Source organism: Eleutherodactylus coqui, chromosome 6 (assembly GCF_035609145.1).
Source record: "Eleutherodactylus coqui strain aEleCoq1 chromosome 6, aEleCoq1.hap1, whole genome shotgun sequence".
NCBI lineage: Eukaryota > Metazoa > Chordata > Amphibia > Anura > Eleutherodactylidae > Eleutherodactylus > Eleutherodactylus coqui.
This window is the reverse complement of record NC_089842.1, coordinates 159090596-159101781: the sequence shown is the minus strand read 5'-3', so window position 1 is coordinate 159101781 and position 11186 is coordinate 159090596. Positions and strand designations below refer to the sequence as shown.

Genomic DNA, 11186 nt, shown 5'->3' with positions numbered 1-11186 from the left:
GGCCGCTAATCCCTGGATTAGCCAGCCATGTGGACGAGATTTCTCAGAAATCTCGTCCACACAGGACGGCAAAGCCGGCACTGTGGCGTGGATTTACCAGCCGCAGCATGTTTATTCTTTTTACTTCCGCTGCGGCTGTGCTCTCCTCTAAGGGAGCGCCGGCCGCAGCGGATGAGCAAGCGGCCAGGACGCTTCAATACCCGCGGCTAAGTGCCGTGGGTTTTGAAACAGCGCTTCTCCCGGTGGAAATCTCGCAGTTTTTCGCTGTGGCCAAACCGCGAGATTTCCGCTGGGAATCCGCCCCGTGTGAACCCAGCCTAAGGGTGAATGCCCACAAATGGATTTCTACTGTCATTCAGGTTCTGCCCTAAGAATCGGGCCTATACTGCCACATGTCTGCGATGTGACCAGCGCTTTCACACGTCTTTCCATCACAACACAAACAATGTGGTCAGTTCTGGAAGGTTGGAGTTTCGGGGTGTTTTCTGAGATCCGTATCTCCTGAATTGTGTAACTTTACAACCGCAAACAATGGCTGGTTCAGAGTGAACTTCGTGGTAACAGAGAATTGCAGCTCAGTGCCAGATGGCGGCAGCAGCAGCTGTCAGATATCACAGATACTGGAGAGGAAAGTTTTTATTTTGTTAAAAAGGACTCTAGGCCATGTGGAAAACCTTTTTGCTTTTGACATATAAATGTAAGGAAGGGAAAACCAGTCCAGGAGAAAGCTCCAATGGGAGGTACTGGAGGGTTGAGATGTTGGGACCCCCACCTTCATAGTATTTCCTTGCTCCTGGCCCCCATACTGTGCAGGGAACAAGCATGGCTCCATTCCCTTTCCTGCACAGCAGGTGCTGGGAGCGCCTCCATACAATGCCAAAGCGCTCTTGCTTCTCAGGCTTTTTGAGGGTCTCAGACGTTGGCCCCCTACTGCTAAGAATATTATGGCATTTCCTAGCTATGCACATTAGCTGGCAGTAATAGTTAAGCTGTACAGATGCATATGGTCTGTTCTTGGTTTTGTTCTTTCTCTCTGCAGCTTTGCGCACCGGGGTCATTGGTTGGAGGCCCACCAGGACATCTGCTTGCAGTTGTTCTCAGTGGGTTTCCTCCCACACTGCGTTATTTGGCCCAGATAGAGAAAAATTACAATTGTGAGCCTCATTGAGGATAGGGACTGATGTAGTGACTACATTGAGCGCTGTACATTATGTACAGTGTAATTACTGTAAGGACGCCTTCACACACAGCACAAGCTAGTGGAGTCACCGTGGAGGACACTACGGAGGGGATTTTAAAAAATCCCCTTCACTTGGTACAGATTTCTGCTACAAATCCACACGGGTACCAATAGGTGACAGAAGAAGCCCCCTCCACTGTCATCTGTTCACATGCTGCAGTTGGTATTGATATTGGCATGTAAGGTGTCAAATTGTTAGCATCTGAGGCCTCTCTGGTACTGGCAGTTGGAGCAGGAGCCTGGCTGTCCGTAGCAAGCTAAGCCACCTTCTTAGGCCGCCTGTCCATGGGCGTTGCGGTATGCCGCGGTGGGTCTCCGCCGGACGGTAGCAGGAGGTGGCAGACGGATCACCGCTGTCAGCCTATCTGACAGGCTGACCGCGGAGAATCGTGGCAATTTGCAGCATGCTGCGAATGGCCGGCCGCGAGCGGGGAATCGCAATGATTCTCCGCTCATGGACGGGGGAGCGGCGCTTTCCATAGCAACGCTATGGAAATCTTCAGCGTGATTTGCCGGCGATTTACTGCCAGCAAATCATCGCCCGTACACAGGAACCCTTAGGCTACATTCACACAGGCGAGCATGATAACTGTCAGAGCTTGCCAGTGTCCCATGCACTTTTAACTAAAAACCACATTACTTCTGTAAAAATCACAATCCTTACATGTGTGTTACAATCACGAGTGCTTCCCATAGACTTCAATGGGGGGGGGAAAGCATACTCGTATGCATAGCGCGTGGCCTGCGAGTATCATGCAGGTTTTTTTTTGTTCTCACAAAGATTTGGGCACAGCAGATTGACGTGCGCAAGCCCTAAGGCCTTCTTCACACGGGCGACAAACTTGCACGATTTTCTTGTGACAGTGCTACAAATCGCGTGTATGTGAAGCCCATGCTTTCCTTCACATTTGCGATGTTTTGTAGCATGTGACACAGGGAGTCAAAAACCTTGCGAGTTTCGGGATATGCATGTGAGTTGCGAGGTTTTGTAGGACACGTTTCCCTATAGAGCCTTCCTCTCGGTTGCATCACAAGAAAACCCAATTTTTATGCAGTGTAATGCAACTTTGACAGTAGGAAATCCCACTGTTAGAGCCCTAATCTAAGCCCTAACAGCAGGAGAAAAAAAACACACACACATAAATGACCTAAGAAGCGCTGTCCAGCTTCAGCCCGTCTTCTCCCCGACACTGTCTCTGATTGGCTGAGGGCTGCTGCTCAGCCAATCAGAGCCAGAACTCGATGAATGGCTCTGATTGGCTGAGCCAATCATGGTCTTTGTAGTGCCATAAAATCGCAGTATCGCTGCGAGAAACGGGGAGGCCTAACACTCGTTTGTGAAAGGGACCGGAATAGAACGTGCCATTAATTTTTTCATGCAGACCATCAGTCCTTTGCAGAACTGTCAGTGTGCACAGCCTTAGGGGACCTTTCACACGGGATGGAACTGTCAGCAGGACGCGGCACAGATATATAAATTTTTTTTTTTATTTTTTTTTTTTTAACTGGAATGTTTTCTGCGGAATTTCTTGCATTTTTTTACGTAGACTTTAATTGTATGTTTAGAAATTTGCAACACTTCCACAAGACATTCTTTATTCCGCAGCAGGAAGCGTTTCCCCTGCGGAATTTAATCCTGTGTTTTTTGGGGGGTTTTTTAAAGTAAAGATATGCAGATTTTTAACAGGCGTGGAATTCAAGCCCCATAGGGAAAATATTGCGATGCAGAAATATCCGCACGGACTAATTCCTCCCCGCGTGAATGGTTCCTTTATGGGCCTATAATGGGGCTTATGTGGATTGATAGGCACCGCACACTGTACTGCTGTTGCATGTGAACCAATAACTGACCCCAGTGGCGCCCACCGATTTATTAGGGTGGTCATGTGCGGTAAATAACACCAAGCAGTGACGACGAGGAATATTGGAACAGCAGTGGATCTACTAGGTAAAAAAACGGTCTTTTTTTTTTTTTGTCATAGCATTTCCACATTTCTTGGCTAGATCTTGTCTGATCTTGGGCAACCGCTTTTTAACATCTCTCCAATGTAAGTCGTCTGTCACTGTATGGAATAGACTCAGGAGCCAAGCCTGCTCCATAGACAGTGGATGTCAGACCTCTTTGAGGTGACTCCAATCAAGGCTATTAACCCTTTAAGTGTCACTGTTATTCTGACAGCGATATTTAAATACCCGATCGGGATTGTGATATCCCGAACAGCCCCGCTGTGATGAGATTACATAGTGCCGTCAGGGTAGCTTCTAAACCCCAAGAGCTGCCATGAATGATTGCCTATTAAGACGTACTTATGGCATGTCTTAATAGAGTACTGGTCAGAATACACTATAATATTGTGATTATTTGATCACTTATACAGCGTAATGCAAGTTCAAATTTACTCGGGGGACTAAAAAAAATGAATAAAATTAGATTTTTTTTAATTATTAGAAAAAATTTTTAAAAACCTAACACTTAGAACCTTTTCCCCAGTCATTGCTTAAAACAAATTGGTGTCGCTGTGTCTGCAAGAATAAAGTTTAAAAAGAAAAAAAAAAGAACCACGTGGTGATCACCATCAGAAAAACAAGGCCAGAATTTAGCTTTTTGGGGCTACCCCATCACCAAGAGAAAAATTGCATAAAAAGCGATCAAAAAGTTGTAAGTACACCAAAATGGTACCAAAAAAACTACTGATCACCTCGCAAAAAATGAGTGCTCACACAACCCTGTTGACAAAAAAAAAAAAGTTATGTGGGTCAAAAAGGGTGACCGCGCTATTCAAGTCAGCTAAAACATGAGATCCCTGCGAATCTCCCTTAACCGTACCGCGAATGTTGCAGGCGCAGTAGAGGTTTTTGGTTTATATGTATTTCCCGCGCTGTCGCTTAGCGATGACCCGGGTACCCGCAGCCCGTATACAATGTTAATTACAGATGGGCTGCGAGTCGGACGCCTACAATGACATCAAAAGAGGCCGCCGCGCGGATTCCGCGGCAAAAGAGCACACTACAATTTTTCTTCCGCTCACAGAATACGTAATTCGTATCTGCAAATGTGAACAAAAAAATCCCCCTCCACAGGCATTGACCTGGAATGTAAGACCTCCCAGTGCTATAGTCCAAGCCCTGCTATGGGTATCTCATGAGGACGCCATTTTGGCGAAGTCTCTATACAGCAATGACATAATATATGTTCTATACGCTGCCTCCACCGCATAGCAGGCCACTAAGCCCGCCTTTCTGTCCGCACTAGCAGGACGCCATTCATTGCCCCTGCCAGTGATACTCCGCTTTACATAATGTGAGCCGTCTCGTTGCGCTGGTCACAATGCCCATTGGCTGGCCAATATCCAGCTGCCTTCAAAAGCCTACTTTTTGATTGGTTGTTCGCGTTCGTGACAACCCCTCTAATTGGTTCCACGCCTAACGAGCACCTTTTGTCCCGCCCCTACAGCGTCATTGGCTACTCTGGGAGCTTCTTCCTGAGCCTTATTCAATCAGCGTAGACATGGGCTGTTAACGCTTTACTGCCCTACGGCGGCTGCTGTTAGTGGCTCCCAATGCGCAGCGGCGCGTCACGAGCTGCGCTAGCGAATGGAACTGGTGAGAAGGAGGAGCCGGGAGACGCTGGGTCAGGGTGCTCGTTGTGGGGTGGGGGGGACTCAGGCGTAGAGCTGACAGCACGGCGGCAGCACGGTCCCCAGGTGAGGTGAGGCTGCGGTGTCCGCCGGTGACGTGTGAGGCTGGCTGGTGACGTAATGTGTGGCCGGGTTGTGCAGTGAGGGGGGCGTCGTACCTGATGGGGCTGCTGCCCGCAGTACAGCATGCACGGGCCTGCCGGCTGCGGATGGTCAGTCCTGCAGTGCTGAGGGGGTAGTTTGGGGCAGACACCCCCTCAGGACCTGCTGGTATTTGTGGTGCCTGCTTCATGGTGTTGGTAGCCCCGGTTTTTGGCCGCCGCTGCGCCCCTGTTCGCAGTCCCATATAATCTGCAGGAAAGTTGGGTAACTTTGTGGAAACCTTACAATAGTTAAAGGAAGCCGTCAGCTGAGGACCACCGCTGCGGCCGTGCGTTGGGTGGAAGTGGCATCGGTCTCCGCTTTTAGTAGCCACACAGCTATTAAAAGCGTCTCCGGGTTTGCTGCGCTGTATGCAGGTCAGCTGCGGTCCATGCCATGGTGGTCTTGTAGCCCCTGCTGTGCGCCACTTTCCCACCCCCGCTCCAATCGTTAGAGGATAAGACAGCGGCAAACCACTTGGCCAGAATACACTGCAAGACCGCCCGTCGCATGGATTGCAGTTGATTTGCGTGCGGAAGCAATAAGAGCTCGTGTCTCCCGGACGGCCACACTTACGGAGCTGCGCTGCTGCTTATCACAAATGTTCAGCTGGGGGTAGTTTGGTGACATCCTTTAGTACAATCCACCACGTGTTATACAGTCCAGAACTATTCGGGTGGTTTCCATTGGAAACAGTCAGCAAGCTTGTCATCAGACACGTAGAATACCTATAGTATCTCGTGGAAGCCCTGCCCTTCCCTGACTGTGACCTGGTAGGGAGTGCCGAGAGATTACAGCTCTGAAGCCCGCAGACATTTGCATGTAACAGCAGATTATAATACAAGTAATGCAACGTATTTGTAACCTATTATCTAAATTATATTCTGAAACTGTGTTCAAAGGGGAAGTAGACTGCGATGGGCTTATCTCCCAACCGCACCATCCCTCCTCGCCCAATGATCAGTTCCATGCAGTGGTTCCTTTACCCAGCCATGTAGCGTGTTCAAGCTGTGCCCACCACCGCAGGCAGAGCTCCTTCTATGTCTGAGGCTGAGGGCTCCACCACTCACTTCTGCTATGGGTCTTAGGGGGGGGGATCATGAGTGATGGCTGTACCGGTGAGACAACCCCTTAGGGTGCGTTCACATGTAGCAGAATTGGTGCAGATTATCCACAGCGGCAAATCCACTCCAAAATCTGCACCGTAGGGGACGGTATATTACCTGCTGCCGTTGCCCCTCCATACTGCTGATTCGGGATCCTCTTTTCAGCTGTTCAAGAGGGCCGCTGCAATTTTCTAGATACCTAATGCACACTGTATACTGTACTACTCACTGATTCGCCAGCACTAATCATGTGAGGAATGCTGGCCAATCAGGGAGCAGGTATAGTGCATTGGTAGTCTTAACACTACCAATGCATTATGGGGATTAGATAGCCTGATGATTGTGTCAACCACATTGGACAGCTGGAAAGAGGATCCCAAACTAGCGGATTGGAAGAACGACAGAAGGTAATACTTTTCCCCTTTCAGGACCAAATCGTATCTCCTTCAGTTGAAAGGATGAAATCTGCTGCGGATCCGCGTCAAGTGATGTGAACATTGGTGCAAATCCACATCACAAGAAAGGCTGTGGCTTTTTGTGTGAATCTGCCCCCAAATCCGCTATGTATGAACATACCCTTAAAGAGATTACCCCACCCAAATCACTTGATCACCTATCCACAGACTTGGTCCGATCCCTGAGCACATGGAAGAGTGATGCGCGCACGTGAGCACTGCTTCATTCACTGTCTGTGGGAATAGCGGAGCGCGGCACAACGCAGCCTCGCAGATGTGAATCGAGCAGTTTGGCGCACATTTGCCGTACCGTTCACTTGTGGGACTTGGCGTGCACCAATCTTGTGATCCCTGAATTCCCAGTGGTCGGACTGCCAGCAATCATTTATTGACTATACTATATATAGGTGATAAATCGTTTTGATGGGACAGGCCATCTACTGGATGTGGAGTTGTCAGTGGTCCATAGATGTTCTGCATTGGCACAAGGAGGGGAGGCATCTCTGATCAGTGTGGTAGATGGTAGATTTGTCTTCTATGGTGTGGTGGCTATCCTAGATGCACATACTGTACTGGGTGCTGTCAGGCTAAATAGGACTGATGCAGACTTTTATCTCCATTAATCTCTAAGGATGTGTTACCTAACCGTATTTGGCTCCAGACACACTTTGTCAAAAAAATAAAGTCCCCCACCCTCCCCCTCTTGTGGCTGGCCAGCAAGGCACTGGCTGATAACACTGGATACTCGCTGTACATAGTTTACTGGGTACTGTTGTATCTTGTCTCCACCAGAATAATGGGTGGAGACATGCTTTGGCAGTCCTGAATTGAAGGACACGCCCCCAGCAGCTGATTGGCTGCCGCAGACGTGCCATCCAGAGCTGGACCTCCTGCCTCATCTTCCCGGGCCCCACACACATATACCGCTGGAAGTGGGGCCGGCCCTGAAGCTCCATGGACGGAGAACGCCATGGGAGACCTCTGCAAATGTAAAAGGTAGGTGGTGACAGTACCATATGTGTGTGGGGCTCAGGAGGTCCAGCTCTGGAGGGCACGTCTGCAGCAGCCAATCAGCCGCTGGGAGCGTGTCCTTACACTTAGGACTGCCAAAGTATGTCTCCACCCATTATTCTGGTGGAGACAAGATGCAACAGTACTAGTGCCCCAGTAATGCGCACCCTACAGTGGTTGTAAGCCTCCTGATAGCAAGCTCTTTCTGCTTGACGGTCTTCACCCCCCTGCTTGGCTGGGACATGCTTGTGATATGGAAGTTTCTTGCCCCCTCTGCTGAGAACTGACTTTTGTGGTTTCTCATAGAATACGGCCAGATTCAGACAATGCCTGTATGTTATTGTCAGTGAGATCCTTGAGATATGACCTCCACAGATCACTAGAAAGCAGGGCCTGTACATGGTGCTTCCCACAGGAGAGAGAAGACTGCCATAGAGGCCCAAGTGTCGTGTGCCCCCACCACGGAACCCTTTAGATGTCTCTGTGCTCTTCTGTTATTGCCCGTTAGCAGTTCCTGTCCTACAGGCTGGGTGTGTATGTAGTAGTGCAGGGTTTATAATCAGGTAGATGCTGTGATTTCCTCACGTTAATGCTTAGTGCTTTCCCGGGATTATCTTTATTTGCTTTCTCTTGCAGGGGAGCGGTGCTGAGGACAGCGTTGCATGGAGTCTGTTCCCAGCCGGTCATCTGCCTCAGTCAATGTGTGCGAGGCTGGGAGGGATAAGAGATGCATCTGATCGCCCACTTGGAACTGCTACTCATATCCTCCTCAGATGGGAAGATGAGTTAGCCAAAGAGATTTGTTCTTTTAATGTTTCCGTCTGGGCTTTGATTTGGATCCCACAGGCAGGCCCTGTGTGCGTTATTCCAACAACTTCCCTTCCTCCAATTGCTGCAGATCATGAGGTGCCGAATATATAAAAGGAAAGTCATCATCCTCGCTCTGGTGGTGGTAGGCTGTGGCTTGGCATTGTGGAGCAGTGGTAAGCAGAAGAAAAATGACTTTGTGCAAGACTCGGAAGTGGAAAAATCACACGGCAGAGTACACGTGTCACCAGGGATTAGGAGAATGGCCAACGAGTCAATGGGGGATAAAGTACCGAAGCCTGAAGTGGATAACATGACTTTGGTGTATAGGTCTGTGGTTTTCCAGCTCAATTTTGACCAAACAATTAAAAACGTGGAGACCATAAAGCGTCCTTTGGATGACATAGTAGTAATAGTGCAGGTGCACAATCGTCCTGACTATTTGCGTTACCTCTTGGAGTCCCTGCGAAAAGCTAAAGGCATAGAGAATGTTCTATTGATATTCAGCCACGACTACTGGTCTCCCGAAATTAACCAGATTGTGGCTAGTGTGGATTTTTGTCAAGTGCTTCAGATATTTTTCCCTTTCAGCATCCAGCTCTACCCAAACGAATTCCCCGGACATGACCCTAAGGATTGTCCCAGAGACATTGAGAAGAAGGATGCCATCCGGCTTGGCTGCATCAATGCCGAATACCCGGATTCTTTCGGACATTATAGAGAAGCCAAGTTCTCCCAGACGAAGCATCACTGGTGGTGGAAACTGCATTTCGTGTGGGAGAAGATAAAGATCTTGAAAGACCACAAGGGTCTAGTCTTGCTTATTGAAGAAGATCATTACCTCGCCCCTGATTTTTATTACATCCTTAAAAAGATGTGGAACAGGAAGAATGAGGAATGTCCCGACTGTGACGTTTTGAACCTCGGGACCTACACCCGTCTTCAGTCCTTCTCCGAGAAAGCTGATAAAGTGGAGGTGAAGACGTGGAAGTCTACAGAACACAACATGGGGATGGCCATGAGCAGGGACACCTACCAGAAACTTATCCAATGCACGGACAGTTTTTGCTCTTATGATGACTATAACTGGGACTGGACCCTTCAGCATCTGACCGTTAATTGTCTTCCCAAGTTCTGGAAAGTTCTAGTCCCGGAGGTTCCCAGGATTTATCACACTGGAAGCTGTGGAATGCATCATAAGAAATCATGTAAACCAATGACAGAAAGTGCCAAACTGGAGGCTCTGTTCACAGGCAACCAGCATTACTTGTTTCCTGAAAATGTAGTAATCAGTAGGCGATACTCAATGGCAGCCTTGTCGCCTCACGTGAAAAATGGTGGCTGGGGAGACATTAGAGACCACGAGTTATGTAAGAGCTATCGCAGACTGCAGTGATGTATCAACCTGTCCATTCTTTTTAAGTTTGTACTATGGCATACCGAGTATTCAAAGTGGCGGAATATACAAATTTATGCTCTAATTTCAATAACCAGTTTTTGTCAAATGTTGTCCCATAATTGTCCGTCGTTTCTATATGCGTGGAATCCGACAAGAGAAACTTGATTTATGCCTCTTTATTTCTTAATACTAATTACAGATTTCCGACTTGCATTATGTATAACATGGCCATTCAGATCCTTTTCAAAATAAATGATTATGAAGTGATCCTGGCCGGCATGGTCACTGTTCCTCAGGGGGATTAAGGGTTTGCTACCAAGTAAGTTTTGGAATCGGCTATTTTGAAATTTCCACCCCAGTATGTTGTATAAGGGACCCGATACACTCAAAGTTGCTGGCTGACCTCTGATCAAGACTAAGAATTGCTACTACTAGGCCACTAGAAGGCAGATTGCTCCCTTGTAGCTTCAGCCTCCATATGAGTTCAGGGGAGGAATTCACTTATTTATTATGTTTTTTTTGTTTTTAAGAACTTTTTTTATCTTATTGGGCATGAATGAGTCTATGGGGCAGAGCCTATATACACAGAACGATTATTGTTCAAAAAATCGTTAGATTGTCCAAATTCGCACACTCTTTCAGTGCAAACACAGCCAATTATTGAAGAACGAATGAGAATTTGTCATTCATTTTTATGCAGGCATAAAAGACGTTTACATATCATTGCATGTAAACTGTGATCGTTTAGTCGTTCATTCACTGGTCCAGTCTATGTGACTGATTTACGAGTGAGCTATTATCTGCTTATGTAAACTGGCTGCATGTGCGAACTGTCATCTCCTTGTGCGAATGATAAAGCACTTTCTGTAAAAGGAGCATTCGCTATTAATGTTAGAGGGGGTTTTCCATGCAATTTCTGTTGATGACCTGTTCTCCAGGATTAGACATGAATTAGTTGATCGTCTGGGGTCCGCCGCTTGGGACCCTGACCGATCAGCTGTTCAGGTGTCCAGCTGTCACTGGCAGAACACAGGGTACCGAACGGTAGCGAACAGCTCTGATCCCTGAGTAGTGGCCAGCACTGGTAACTGCAGGTGCAGCTCTCAGTAAACAGCCGATCAGTCAGCATCCCGAGTAGTGTACCCCTGTTATTCAACTAGTGATAATCTATCCTGAGGATGGGAAATTATTGAAAACTTGCCTGGAGAACCCCTTTAAGTTTCCATTATGGATCAGCCTGTTGAGAAAGCTGTTAAAGGGACAGGGGCCTGCCGCTAATGAATATTCATGTATAACCCTATAGGTTAAAAAGGACCCTTCACCTCTCCTGACACCTTTTCCTTAATACTTATATTCTCGTTATGCAATTACATTTTTGGAGCATCCTAT

At 47.9% G+C, this 11186-nt stretch overlaps 1 protein-coding gene across 4 annotated transcripts; it reads left to right on the top strand.

Annotated features, from left to right (window-relative positions):
• The first annotated feature begins 4731 nt into the window (after positions 1–4731).
• Positions 4732–10064, top strand: MGAT2 (alpha-1,6-mannosyl-glycoprotein 2-beta-N-acetylglucosaminyltransferase). Of its 4 annotated transcripts, none has more exons than XM_066608083.1 (2): positions 4732–4843; positions 8228–10064. In XM_066608083.1, exon 2 carries the CDS (start codon positions 8493–8495, stop codon positions 9792–9794), a length of 1302 nt encoding a protein of 433 aa, XP_066464180.1. In that variant the 5' UTR covers positions 4732–4843; positions 8228–8492; the 3' UTR covers positions 9795–10064. The 4 variants fall into 4 exon arrangements, with proteins under 4 accessions (XP_066464180.1, XP_066464179.1, XP_066464181.1 ...); XM_066608082.1 differs by having other exon boundaries at positions 4832–4944; XM_066608084.1 differs by lacking the exon at positions 4732–4843 and adding an exon at positions 4892–4949.
• Positions 10065–11186: the final 1122 nt, after the last annotated feature.